This window comes from Vombatus ursinus, unplaced genomic scaffold (genome assembly GCF_900497805.2).
Source record: "Vombatus ursinus unplaced genomic scaffold, bare-nosed wombat genome assembly UNPS02009205.1, whole genome shotgun sequence".
Classification (NCBI taxonomy): Eukaryota; Metazoa; Chordata; class Mammalia; order Diprotodontia; family Vombatidae; genus Vombatus; species Vombatus ursinus.
In genome coordinates, this window is record NW_020948983.1 from 51,989,001 (window position 1) to 52,004,096 (window position 15,096).

General features: G+C 36.9%; 1 protein-coding gene across 1 annotated transcript in view; it reads left to right on the forward strand.

The window, feature by feature from the left end:
- The window catches only part of TLN2 (talin 2), a 579,984-nt gene that overhangs the window by 303,163 nt on the left and 261,725 nt on the right, over positions 1 to 15,096 (forward strand). The window contains exon 4 of the mRNA XM_027851789.1: positions 10,379 to 10,550. Coding sequence (XP_027707590.1) covers positions 10,415 to 10,550 — 136 coding nt within the window. The 5' untranslated portion in view covers positions 10,379 to 10,414. The remainder of the gene's footprint in view (positions 1 to 10,378; positions 10,551 to 15,096) is intronic.

Consider the following 15,096-nt stretch of genomic DNA (forward strand, 5'->3'; position numbering starts at 1 on the left):
CTAGCCTGGGTCCTTTCTCAACGTGGAAGATCTAGGAGAAATTCACCAGTGGGAAGGTTGGTGGCCCTTCTTCCAAATGAACGTTCCAGAAAGGCATCTCTCAAGCATATGAAATAGGGTATAATTTCTTCATGAATTTTAATTTAATTTAATTTTACCTTAGACTTTTGGTCTTTCTGCCACAGAAGGGGGAAAAAGAAACCTCAGACTTTTCATTTTTGATTCTGTAGTTTCCTACTCATTGAAAGGGAGAAAGATTTGGGGTTTTTTGTTTGTTCATTTGTTTTTTAATTTTCTTTACTGTTTTCCCTGACAGCAGCTCCCCAACTTTAACTTTCTCTTTGCCAAAAGTCTGCAGGGCTTTGTTTGAGACATTGGAATCCTGTTGTCCATATGCTATACTTTATTTTACCTGTGAATAGTCTTCAGTAAACATCCTTTCCTTGTTGCCTGTGGTTTTTGTTCTTACAAATGGAATGTGGAAAAAATGAAATGGAGCAGGAATATGGAAAATTTCCTTCCATTTCTCTGGGGCTGACATGTTCATGTTAAGTTAGACAAGAAACACTATTAGAATTCTATCTATTTATATTGAGCTCTGTCTTCAAATAGTGTTCTGCTTTGTATTTCACCCATTAAGTTAATGTATCACTCCTCATGCCTGACCTTTAAGGGAATAAGTATTAATGAAAGACATTCTGTTCAATAACCAGATGACAAGGGTTTGGGATTTGCTATGGTAATTGGATTCTAGTAACTGGAAAAAAAGTAGTGGTTGATATTTGTAAAAAGCTCTGCATTTTTCAAAGGAGAGAGCAGTATTAGTCATAAAAATAACAGGTATTCTTAGCAAACAGCAATAATCCTGCTTCTAGGGAACTTCCTTTGTACATTTCAATATCCTTACTGTCAGTATAATAAGAGACAAATGAAAAGAAACAAAAAATGATGGTTCATTGTAAATTCTTGATTATTAAAGCTATACGAAGAGAGCAGATAATTCAGAACGGCAGCTCATCCTGGAGCTTTCTGCCTGCAGTTTGCAAATCTAGGAAATGTCAGGACACTGGTAAGGCAAGACTTCAAGACCTGGTTGTAGGGTCTGATAGATTCACTCACCTTATCTCTTATTATTGATCAACAGTGGGATTGCTGAATAGGCAAAACTACTCTTAATTGGGTAGCACATAATAATGTAATGGCAGTGGGAGCAATTAATGTTTCTTGGCAGAGAATACAAGGAAAAAATGATCAGGGTTCAAAGGGATACATGAATTGGGGGAGAAATAATGACAGAGGGAGTAATTTCAGCCCCGAAATTAGAGAAAAAAGTAATGAGGATAACACTTCTATCCTGGTGGGCTGGAAGTACATCCCTATGGTGCTGCATCGGAGGCTGGGAAGAGAGAGGTGAAAGGCAGGTCAGGGACTTTCCTCTGAGCCACAGTCATCTGGGAAAACTGGCCTCCCAGCATATCCTTTCAGAACACCCTGACTCTTGTGTCTTCTGCTGTCTAATCTAGTTTATTTGACTCACACAATTACTATTTTATGAATTACTTGGTTAAACATATTTGTTCAACTATTCTTGACTGTGATTGTCTTTTGTGTAATAGGCATTTGGTAGGAGGGAGCTGGTCAAGTTGGTCAAGAGTAAGCTGACTGTTCTCTGGTATTCCTAAAAGAACATGATACCCCTGGACTGCAAATATCTGATGTGTAATAGAGACAAGTCTAGCCCAGTATCCTTCTTAGAGATAGGAAAATGGAGAAGTGAGCTCTTAGCCTAGCCGTGTCCGTCTTGCTCTACTCAAAGGCGGAAAACCTCCCACTACGGGGTGAACCAGATCCCATATCAGAAATCTCTAACCCAGTCCCAACAGCAAGGGCTACTTGGGTGACTGTGGTGTGATACAGTCTGTCATAAGTGGATCTATTGGTCTATGTTACATAGTTCTATATATAGACAACGCCTTATGTGTTGAATAAGCAAAAGTTGTTAATATCCAATGTTGTTGTTGTTTGTTCTCAAAGAAGACATGACATCAGCAGAATGTCTTGACTTGCAAGTGAATTGGATTTAAGTGAGGCAGAGTGGGCAGTCATCAGCCTCACTCTTTCCTCCAGTCATTGGAATCCATTGGCAAGACATAGGTCAAGACGACTGGCTATGGCCCCTGATGCAGTGGGAGACTTTGGCCTTTTCGAGCTAATGAAAGTGTATGGGAATGCATGGTGGATTAAAAAAAATGTAAAGAAAGAAGAGGAAGAAAGAGGTGTTTGGAAGTTTATTTGAGTTGATTTTATCAATCTACCAATAAATTTAATTTAGCAAAGTACCTTATATATTTATTTATATATAATTATAGATAATATATATTTTATATATTACATAATATATATTATTATATTATATATAAATATATCTCAGATATATAAAATAGGTTATGTCTATAAATCAGGAGTTACCCCACATTGCTTTTGTTTTTGTTTTGCTTTCTTTAACTTTTTCATTTATTAATATCAGACCAATTCTTCTGAGTAGGCCAAGTTAAATTCCCATAAGGCTAGGCCCCTTTTCAGATCATCCCTTGGTAAGATCCTTAGTGTTTAGTGATCAGCAGGTTTGGTAAAACATTTGGAAAACTAGGTACTGACCATCTATCATTTCTTTTCTCCCTTTGAGGAAAATGAAAGTTGCCTCAAGTTTCTGAGCAAATATCCAAAATGGGAAATTCCTCCTTTAAAAAAAAAAAAAGCTCAATTTAACAAATACCAAAATAATTAAATGTATAGTAGAACAGCCAAGACAATTATGCACAAAACTGTAAATCTCTATTGTGTGTAGCTTGTTTTTCTTTTAAAATATAATTTATTTTAGCTATATTCTAATTTATTTAATAAATTTAACACATAACTTTCACAGTTTTCCGACTTATCTGTGATTCTTTCTGGTCTTCCTTCTATCTTCTTATAATTTAAAAAAAAAAAAGATTTCAATGACCCTCTCTTGTTTTTCTTTTTTTTTTTTTCATTTGTTATCATAGCCCTGGGCACCTTTTCCTTTTTAGCCTCCTTTCTTTTCCCCCTCCAATTGGAAAAAAGAAAGAAAGAAAGAAATCCTTGTAATAAATATACATCAAAAGGCTGTATGTATTTTTCTACGGCTTTATTCCATCACTTCTCTGCCAGGAGATGGATAACATACTTTATCGTTGGTCCTCTGGAATCATGGTTGGTTATTGCATTGATCAGAATTGTTAAGTCTTTAAAAGTCATTTTTATTTACCATGTTGTTATTGTGTCCAGCTCTATGCTATATTGCTTCATACAAATTTTCTCAGATTATTCTGAAACTGACCCTTTTGTCATTTCTTATGGTGTAATGATATTCTGTTACGTTCATGTATCATAATTTGTTCAAACATTTAATGCAGACAGGTCTTAATGACAGATGATAAAGAAGATACACCTCACTTTAAGGTGATTTGCTAGAAGCTTGCCCTTGTAAAGAGACCTTAACTGTAGGATGGTGGGAGTAAGCACAAATGCCAAATAATAGTTCTTTTGATTAAAGATAATGTTTAAAATATATAGACTTGGCAGAGTATACTTCCTTCAGTGGATAAAAGCAGGGAATATTGCTCTGGCTGCTAACCCACGGCACTGGAATTTTTATTGGACTCATTTGTCCAGCTGGTAATTTCACACCTATGTTACTTATAGGTTAATCATTTCTAGTGTTCTCTTTTTACTGCTCTTTCTCTTTTGTTGACTGTTAATTCTAGTTGGTATAAACAGGGCCAAACAGTGATCCCGGACTCTTCTAAATAATGATGATTTTTACACTAATTTTCTGGGCCTAGTCCATTGACTCTTCAGATCTTACTAGAAAACAGAGATTCAGCTACAGTATAAGGAGGGGTATAAGCAAGATTTTCTCAATGAATGTTCATTCCAGTGACTCTCAAGGGCAAGAATGGTTTTATTTTTGGCTTTGTATGCCCTGTGTCTAGCACAATTCTTTGGACCTTCGTAGTAGGTGCTTAATTAAAAGTTTGAGTTGTGGTGGTTGTTATTACTCTGTAATTATGTCTTTATGTACTTTATATACATGTATATAAACACTTACACACATATATACCCACTTGAATTTATTATCAAACAAGATATTTCATATAACAATGTTATAACTGACATGACTTGTTAAATTAAGTAGCACAGACCATTAATACTAATTTGTTAGTTTTTATTACTCATTATTACTAGTAGTAGTGGTAGTATTAGTATTATCAATTAATACTAATTAGTACATCTAAGGTACTGACAGATTGTTCTGCATACTAACTATAAAAGGAGTTAGAGGATGAATTATGGATTGTCATCTCCAAAGCCTTCTGTGAAGAGGTAAGATTTCAAATGGGTACAGAAGAATAGATGGATATTAGGTCATTGGAGATTAGCAAGAGAGGCAAGGCAAACACTATGCTGCTTTGAAAGCTTATTGCCAAAGGAAAGGAGTCCTGTATCTTCATGGATGCAGTTTCACTTGGAGTGATAGTTTAAGTTTATCAGATAGCAGTTCTAAAAAGATCTTGGGGTTTGAGGAGACTGCAAGCTCATTAGGAGTCCGAAGCAGCACCACAAAAATGCTAATGCAGTTGTTGACTGTGTTAAGAGGGGAATAAAGGGGTGGAAGAGACGTCATTGTCCCATTGTCTGCTGCCATTGTCACTGTTCAGTTGTAGGCATCACAGTTTAAGAAATTAATAAACTGGAGAGTGTTGAGATGAAGGAAATCAGAAGGATGATGGCCCTTGAATCTGTATCATATACGGAACTGGGCCCTTTTTAACTTGGGAAAAAGAAGACACAAGAGGGACATGATAGTATTTGTATGGGTGCTACATTGAGAAGGGATTAAACTTGTTCTGAGAAGAGAGAAGGGCCTTCACCGGGGTAGTGGCATGAGAGGAGAGAAGGAGGCAAGTTGAGTGACTTAACCGTGGGTCACACAGCCAATATGTGTGAGAAACAGAACTTCAACTCAGGTTTCCTTGACTGAGACCAGCTCTTGATCCACTGTATAATAACTTGCCCTTGTAGGAGTTCACATTCATTTAATGGCAATTCAAATTTGATTTCTTTATTTTCAAAATTGATTTCAGAAGGCCTTAGCTAAATGTACTTTCTTTTTAAATGGTCATTGTAATCCTTAAAGTGGAGCCTGAAGTCTTGACTTAAATTGAGTGTGACATAGAAAGGAGAGGAACTGTCCATCATGGAAAAGAGAAGACTGAAACTATGAGGGTGGAGACAGATGAGAGTATGAGTTTGGGTGGGACACCAATATAGTTTAGTTGTTCAGTCACATCCTACTCTTGTGACCCCATTTGAAGTTTTCTTGACAAAGATCCTGGAGTGGTTTGCCATTTTCTTCTCCAGCTCATTGTACAGATAGGAAACTGAGACAAACAGGGTTAAGTGACTTGCCCAGGGTCATACAGCTAGTAAGTGCATAAGGTCACATTGGAACACAGGAAAATGAGTCTTCCTGACTCAAGGGCCGGCACCCTATACACCATACTACCTAGCTGTCCCTGGACCCTAATAGCTGCCTTTTAAGTATGTGATGGTTATGTGGAGGAAGGGGGAAAGGGATGAGCATAAGCATTTATAGAGCCCCTACTATGTCCCAGGCAGCATGTTAAGCTCTTTATCTCATTTGATCCTCACAACAACCCTGGGAGAGAGGTGCTATTATTATCTTGATTTTATAGCTGAAAAAACCAAGGCAGACAGAGGTAAAGTGACTTGCCCACATCAGGTCTTCCTGACTCCAGACTTAACTCTCTATTCACTGTGTCACTTAGCAGCCCTTGTCAATAAGTCAGTTATATTTCTAAAACCTAGGTTTAACCACATCACACTTCATTGTGGCTACTTACCTCTAAGGATAAAACATGAATTCCCCAGCCTACCATTTAAAGGCCCGGCTCCAATCTAGCTTTCTAGTCTCCTATCATCATACATTAGCTCCACTGGTACACTAATCATTCCACATACTCAACATTCCGTCTTCCTTCTCCATGGCTTTGCAGAGGTTGCCCCTCTAGCCTGGAGTGCACTCCTTCCCACCCTCACCACTGTCTGTTAAGAGCCTGAGAGACTCAGGTCAGGGGCCACTTCTTATGGAAAAACACCTCCCCCAATTATTAGCACTTCCTCCTCCAGTTACCTTCTGTTTGTATACCTCTGTATCTCCCCCGGAGGGGAGAGGCTGTTTCATTTTGGAGTTGGTATCCTCAATGTTTACAACTATGTTTTGCACGTTAGCAGTACTAGTAGTAGTAGTAGCAGCAGTAGCAGCAGCAGCAGCAGTAGTAGGCACTTAATAAATGGAATGAAACAAAGGCTGAAAATAACTAGGTATCTGGGAGTGTTAGAGAAGAGCTTGTTGTTCAGTTATGGGTTCAATGAGATGTCTTCTGAGATCCCTGCCAACTCCCAGAGTCTGTGAGGGGAAAATGACATGAGTAACTTAAGTCACTCTGTCAGTTTTAAGTTGATTTAGGCTCTACTAAATTAATTCAGTATTGGGCAGATAGCTACTGAAGAGAATTCTTGTGTTTTGAACAATATATTTTGACAGCTTTCAAGTAAATAATTTCCATAGTTTTTCAGAATAAATTCATGTTTAGCACAGGCTATCATGACTTCAAATTGGCCGGCCTCAATTAATGTTTCAAATATTTCTCTTTTGCACAGTGAGATAGTGTTTTTTTAAAAAAGCTTTTATTTATCCAAGTGACAGTCATGTATGACTGCTCATAACAAGCAAGTTATCAAACATACTGATAAACTTGAATCTTAGTATTTTCACTCTTAGTCATTCAGAGACTAATTATCCAATTAGTGAATCATCTTGCTCTCACTGACATCTGACAGTTTCATTGCCTGCTAATATCTTTATCAAAGTATAAAATAGTAGGAATAAAATGAACTTGATAAATCTTTTCCTCTACTTCCTAGTTTGTTTTTCAGTCATTTTTAGTTGTGTCTGATGCTTTGTGACCCCATTTGGGGTTTTCTTGTGGAAGATACTGGAGTGGTTTGCCATTTCCTTCTCCAGCTCATTTGACAGATGAGGATACTGAGGCAAACAAGGTTAAGTGACTTGTCCAGGGTCACAGAGCTACTAAGTGTCTGAGGCTGGATTTAAACTCAGGAAGATGAATCTTCCTGATTTCAGGCTCAGCCACCTAGCTGCTCTTCCTAGGAGTTCTTTTAAATTTGAAATAAATATTAACTATACAGTAAAATGTGGTTTTGATTTATTCATGGATTTATATTATCTATGCTAGTCCTGCATCTCATTTAAACATTAGTTATATTATACTTTTCTTTTTGTACCAGAAATTATCCCACTGACCATCAGTAGGATATGGTAGTGAGCCATCCACTCTTTCTGATCCTCATTGTGGCCAATGGCATGCTTTTATTGGGTTCTGCAAAAAAAAAGCGACTATCTCAATGACAATACTGCTAATAACTAACATTTATATAGGGCTTTAAAGTCTGCAAAATGCTTTATATATAATCTAATTTGATCTACTTAGCCGTTCTACAAATTAGAACAAACTACTGATTTGCTGAACCCTGAATTACTTTTATTTAAAAATAAAAGAAATTATCTCATGAATCAGTTTAAACCAGGGCCAAATCGATTTCTGAATCTGTTCAGCTGGAAGAAAACCCAAATGTGAACTACGGTTCATGCACCAAACATGAATTGTTTTTAGCCCTTGGAGGGGAATAAAGTTAGGTGGCCCATTTTGGGGTAAAGTCTCTGACACCACGTCATTAATAATAATATCAGCATGTATTTCATTTTCTAGTTGTCCAAGAGAGTAGCAGCGTGGCATAGGAATTTAGGAGAGGGTTTGAATCTTGTCTCTGATACTACCTACCTAGATCACCTAATCTCCCTGAGCCTTTGGGTTTGTTTTTTTTTTTTTAATCTTTAAAATACAGATAATAATGCCTTTAGCACCATCTACCTCAAAGGGTGGCCATGAGGATAACCTGACATGAGACAGTGTTTTTTAAACACTAAAGCCCTATGAAAATGGAAACAATTATTTCAGGGAGGTTACCCCATTTGATCTTCATAACAACCCTGTAAAGCAGGCAGGGCAGATATTATTAACCTCGTTTAAAGGGTGTAAAACTCAATGGAAGTCGAATGATTTGGGGAAGGCCATCGAGGTATAGTTAATAATAAAATCATAGCTAATATTTCTATAGTATTAAAGTTTACAGAACATTATATATACATATACTATAAATACTATTTATTTATATCATGTATTATAAATGTATATATGTTTTATAAATTTTAGTACTGTAAAAATATTAGCTATTATATATACACATATATACATACATAATATCTTTTGATCCTCACAGCAAACCTGTAAAAGAAGTGCTTTATTTATACCCATTTTGCAGATATTAAAATCGAGGCTGAGAAAGAATAAGTAACTTGCTCTAGGTCAGGCCTGCCCAACCTATGGTGGGCAGCTTATGGCCTGCAGGCAACTTGTGCCATGCCAAAGGATTTCCTCTACATCCTAAGGATGTTTTCTTTATGTTTTTCGAGGGTTTTGCAGGCTGCCTAAAATCCTTTGACAGGCCGCAGATTGTGCAGGCCTGCCCTAGGTCATACAGCTAACATATTTCTGAGGTGAGATTCAACTCAGGACTTCCTGATTCTTAGTTAAGCACTTTATCTGCTATTATTCTATCTCCCTAGCATCTAGTAAATGACAGAGGACCCAGATCTTTTAGCCTTAGTAGTGTGGTTCTATTTTGTTAATAAGGGATAGGTCCAAGCTTTTAATAGCCTTATGAAAAAATGCTCCAAATTTCTAATAGTTAGAGAAATACAAATGAAAGAAATTCTGAGTTACTACCTCATGGTCAAAAGTTAACAAAAGGAAAATGACAAATGTTGGAGAGGTTGTGGGAAAATAGATGCATTAATGCGCTCTTAGTGGAGCAGTGAATTAATTTAGCCATTCTGTAAAGCTATTTATATCTTTACCCAAAAAAATTACTGAACTGTGTTTACCTTTCATCCAGTGATACCTTTACTAGGCCTGTATACCCAGGAGATCAAAGAAAGAGGAAAAAGATCTATATATACAAAAATATTTGTAGTGGCAAAGAACTAGAAACTAACAGGGTGCCCATCAATTGGAGAATGAATGAACAAATTGTAGTATAGGAATGGAATGCTACTGCCCTGTAATAAATGTAATAAAAAAGGATGGTTTCAGAGAAACCTGGGAAAACTTGTATGAACTGATACAGTGAAGTTAACAGAACCAAGACAATAATTTGTACAATAACAACTTTATATATACTAACTTTAAAAGACTTGAGAACTCTACTCAGTGAAGTAACCAACAATGATTCCAGAGAACTCATGATGAAACATGCTTACTTGCCTCCTGTCAGAAGGGTGATGGATTTAGAGTGCAGATTAAGATAGATAAGTAGACAGACAGACAGATAGATAGATAGATAGATGGTTAGAGTGAATGCACGTAAGGCTGCATGCACGTGCGCGCGCACACACATACACACACATTTATATACCTATGCCAAGCAAGCAAATGTCCACATTGGCAAAGTTCAAATTTATTTCACTTGATTATGTTTACTTTTTACAAGAACTTTGTTTTTCTTTTTCATTGAGGGTGGGAGTGTGAATGAAGAAGAGAAGGTAGATTTTTGTGTATTGAAAAAAAAACAAAAGAAAATAGAAATTTTAAAAGAAAGCCAGGGATAGTGACTGGACATGTGATTTCACTGATATCCAGACCCCCCAAAATAAGTAAGTTTACCCTCTCCATGTAGGTCCAGCTGAGCATCTTAAGTGAGTTGCCTGGAACATTTAAGAGTTTAAAAGGCTCACCCAAAATTAGATTGATGGTTTGCTTCAGAGGCAGAAGGTTTTTTGAGCTCCAGGGAAGGATACATGCATTTATTAAGCATGTACCATGTACCAGTCACTGTGCATTTTACAAATATATCATCTGATTTTCACAAAACCCTGGGAGGTAAGTGCTATAATTATCTCCTTTTTACGGTTGAGGAAACTGAGGTAGAGGTTAAGTGACTTGTCCCGGGTCACACAGATACTTACTAGTATCTGAGACTAGATTTGAATGGAGGTGTTCCTGACTTCAGACCCAGTGCTCTGCGCACTGTTGCTACTAGCTGCCTCCTGAGCTCCTGTACTGTATCATGCTGCCTCTTTTAGACTAACAAATGTTCTGAAAATCCTAATGTATATTTTTATGTTCTTCAGCAGTTCTGAGGGGGAGCCTTCAAATCACTGAGAAAAATGGTGGCCTTGTCATTAAAGATATGTGTCCGCCACTGCAACGTGGTGAAGACTATGCAGTTTGAACCATCCACAGCAGTGTATGATGCCTGCCGAGTCATTCGGGAGCGGGTACCCGAGGCACAAACTGGACAAGGTAAGTCAGGAGGTAATACCTAAATTTTCATGGAGCATTACTGCTAATTCTGTTTCAAGCTAATATTAAGTCACATTTTGATAGTACTATTAAGGTTTGCAAAGTCCTTTTTTTTTCCCCAGAATATTTTTGTGATGCAGATATTGCAAGTATTATTCCCATTTTGATGAGGAAATTAAGGCTCAGATAAATCAATTGCCCATGATCACATTGCAAGTAGCTATTAGAATCAAGATTCAAACCCAAGTGTCCTGTCTCCAAGTTCTGCTCTCAGATACCTGCTGGACAGTTCCACCTGGATATCCCTCTTAGCATTTCAGACTTGATGTGTCCAAAACCAATTCATTATCTTTTTCCAAGAAAAAAAAAAACTTCCTTTCAAATTCCCTGTTTTTATTGATATCCACCTTTGTCTTTCTTCCGGGCATGAAATCTCAGTGCCATCATTGACTCTTTCTCCTTTATCTTCCATTCAGTTGTCAGCCTCAGTCAATTTATCATCAGTGATATCTCTTAGAACATTCTTCCCCTTCTCCCTACTCACAACACCACCCTCTTACATGTAATATTGCAATAGACTCCAAAATGGTCCTCTCACCCCTACCCATTTCTATATTTTAATCCATTCATAATAATAATAATAGCTAACATTTATATATTGCCCACTGTGCACCAGGTTGTGTGCTAAACACTTTACAAATATTATCTCATTTGATCCTCATAACAACCCTGGAAAATAAGTGCTATTATTATCCCCAATGGCTCAGGGTCATATAATTAGTAAGTGGCTGTGGCTGAATTTGAACTCAGGGCTGGCTGTCTATCCGCCATGCCTCCTACCTGCCGGTCATCCACAAAGGTGCCAAAGTAATTTTCCTAATGTACCTCTAACGATATCACTCTCTTAGGCTGAGCCCTCCACAATTAGGTTCTAATTTGCTTTTCCAAGCAGTTGACTCTATTTCCTTTTAACTAGCTATTGTTACGAAAATATGTTGGTAACTTTACAAAACTGTAGATAGTAGTTGCTACTGATTATATTATTACCTATAATGCAAGAATGGCAATAGGAAAATAATTTGAAATATTTAAAGTGGCTGGGCATGGTATTGGTGGTGCATAGCTGTAGTCTCCAATGCTGGGGAAACCAAAGCTGATGGATTACTGGAAGTTCACAGCTGCAGAAGGGCTAAAGCCAAGCAGATATCCACACTAAGTGCACACTAAGGAGGGATGAACTGGCCCAGAACAGAAAAATGGTGCAAGTTAAAGCTTCTGTGATAATCGTTGTTAGGGTTAGCTTTGTGAGTGACCACTGCACTCTAGCCTGGTTAAGATTGAAGACCCATTCTCTATACCACCACCATACCCATGGTCCCCCCATGTCCCCTCAAAAAAAGAAAAGAAAAAAACCTTAAGATTCTATACAAATGTGGCCCAATTATTATTATAATGATTAATTTTTCTTAATGTTTAAAACTATGGCATCATATTTAACAGTTGTTACGTGACAGCTTTTCATGGTCTGCTCTGTTTTCTTGTATAAACACAGAACACATGAACTTTGCAGACATCATATCAAGATTCTGAAACTATGAAAATCACCACTTCAAATTCCTTCCTAAAAGGATGCCAGTTGTCAAAAGACAGAACTGTACAATGCTATTTTTCTTGGCTTGAAAGCCAAGAAATTTATGTTATTACAGATTGTATTTAAGACCATACTTGTTTGAACTATTGCCATACTAATATTTTTCAGATTCACTTCTTGGAAGTTTTATATGTCATTGATTTTGACATGGTTATCAGATTAGTACATTTATTATTTACATTAGTTAATTGGTTACATTATCAATATTTACAGTAGATATTTATCTACTTTAAATTATGGACTTGAATCCCCAGAGTAATTTTTGATCCTTTCCTGCCCTTCATCCTTCTGCATGTACAATCAGGTGACAGAACCTTATGATTTCAGTATTTAAATACTGCAAGAGGGGCAGCTAGGTGGCACAGTGGATAGAGCACTGGCCCTGAAATCAGGAGGACCTGAGTTCAAATCCGGCCTCAGAACAAACACTTGACACGTACTAGCTGTGTGACTTTGGGCAAGTCACTTAACCCCAATTGCCTTACCAAAAAAACCAAAACAAAATCAAAGAATACTGCAGGCGGTCTATGACCTCATTGATGCACTCCCCTCAATGGTGAAGGTAATAATTAATTACTTCATATCTAGCCTAGTTCTTGTCTACATCCTCCCTCCTATCAGTCCTACAAAGAGAATATACTTAATGATTTTGAAGTCTTTCACTGTATCTTTTTTTTTTTCTGTGAGGCAGTCTGGGTTAAGTGACTTGTCCAAGGTCACATAGCTAAGTAAGTGTCTGAGGCCAGATTTGAACTCAGGTTCTCCTCCTGACTCCAAGTCCAGTGCCACTGCACCACCTCGCTGCCCCTCTTTCACTCTTTCTTCTTGTTCATACCACTGAAGCACTGAGGTTGTCCATATGCAATTCCAATCTTCTGCTTCTCCCTCTTTACTACTTCCCCTTTTTCTCTGATCATTTCCTGGATGATATATTTTGTGCAAATTACTACAATTTACATAATAGAGATTCTCAGTTTCACATGTAATTGTTTTCTTCTGTTCAACATTGTATATGTAAATGCTTGTTTTGCTATATGTTTGTTAAGAGATAACTCAAATTATTGCATGTAAATCGTTGTCGGTACTGTTTTCCACCTTCTACCCACCATTTATCTCTCCGTTACCCTTTTAGCTACCTAAAATTTTGATTTTTTTCTGAGCTTGTTGTATTTCATGATTTGTAGCCACATGGCATCAGTGGACGAATATTAGTGTTTTTCAGATGGTTTTTTGTATAAGGAAACAGCTTGTGATCGTTAAAATCACTACGTAATTTCCTAATTGCAATATATTCCACCCTCTTCCTCCTATTCAATTCTTGGCCCAGGTCATTGCTTATTTGCAGTATTTCACCAAGATAGTTATACTGATGAATTAACTCATTGGACTTCCCATTCAGCTGTACATCATCACCTGGGTGGTAGCCATTCTTCCATTTGGTTTAGACTGTATTGATTAGTAGGTGGGCCTCTTTTGAATTACCATGAATTTTACTGCAGAGTTCGTGTAGTTCTTTGGGAGCTGAGAGAAGCAAAAAATATAATATCATTAGCAAACAAGAGTACCTGGAATTCCCTTATTGTCTGTAGGCAATCTTTACTGTTGGAGCCTGTGCAGGACACCATTCTTGACTAAGGTAAATACCTTTGCTGAGCATGTCACTCCATTTTATGATTCTGATTGTCAAAGTGCCCTTGAGTAAAGGCTTCACCTTTTAAGGAATATTGTATGGCATAATAATTAACAAATTAAACAGTAAGTTCTCAGAGTCTGAGTCTCTTTCCATCAGTTGTTTGACTGTGAAAATCTGTTGTAGAATTTCTTTTTTGAGAAGCTAGCTTCTTTTCCCCTACTTCCAGAAAGTATGCCTTTCATGCCTGTGTAGATCATTTTTGTTTTTATATCTTATTCATATTAGAAAGTTGGCAACATGAATTGGTATTAATTTCTTCTTGATCTTCTTTTAGGGTGGGGGAAACTAATACTATCAGTGAATTTTTCCCTAATCATTTATTATTTTACCCCTCTTTGAGATATCATATAAACCAACTCCTCTTTGCTTTGAAAATTGTGTCACCTACACCATGACTCTCTTCCTCTTTTTCTTGGTCTGGGCCAGCTACTTTTTCCTTTTCATTTTATTAAGTATCATTGTTAATGCTTCATATGGCACATCAAACACTGAGATATTAAAGTCCAAATGGAGTTGTTCTACTTAACAGAGACTATGAAAACAAGTCCCTGTGGAAACTGTGCTTGATGTGACTTTTTTTGTTTATTGTTCTACTTTCATCTGTTAATGCTCATGATTATTCATACCTCGCATCAAACTTTCTCAAGATTAATGTATCATTCTGCTATCATTTGCTTTTTGTGAGACATGATCTTGGGAACTCATGATCTCCCACCATCTCCCTTTAAAACATTTTATCAATGAGTTTTTTGCTCCTTGATTTACGTGTTTTTCCACTTTTTAGGGAGATAAAATGTTTACTTACATTGGGGATTTCTGGACTCTTGTTTTGATTGCCTTATATCAGCTTGATTGCCTTATATTAGCTAAACTTCTGTAGGGCATGGTAATAGTCTGCATCTGTGTCTTTTCCTCTATTCATTTCCCTTTTTTCACTGCCAGTAGGTCTAGTTAGAGAGTTTATGATAGCATCCTCATATTTATCCTTTTGAATGACTAATATGGTAAAATCTGACTGCATACAGTATGCATTCTGTAAAATGACTCCCATATTGTTAAACAGTCATTTCCTGTCAATATCCATCTAGTTAAAAAATTTTTTTTGTAATGTTTGGTACATAACCATACTTACCACCTTCTTTTCTTGAAGCATCAATTTATTATATACAGGTATGAGATTCAATATTATAAAAGCCTTTGAT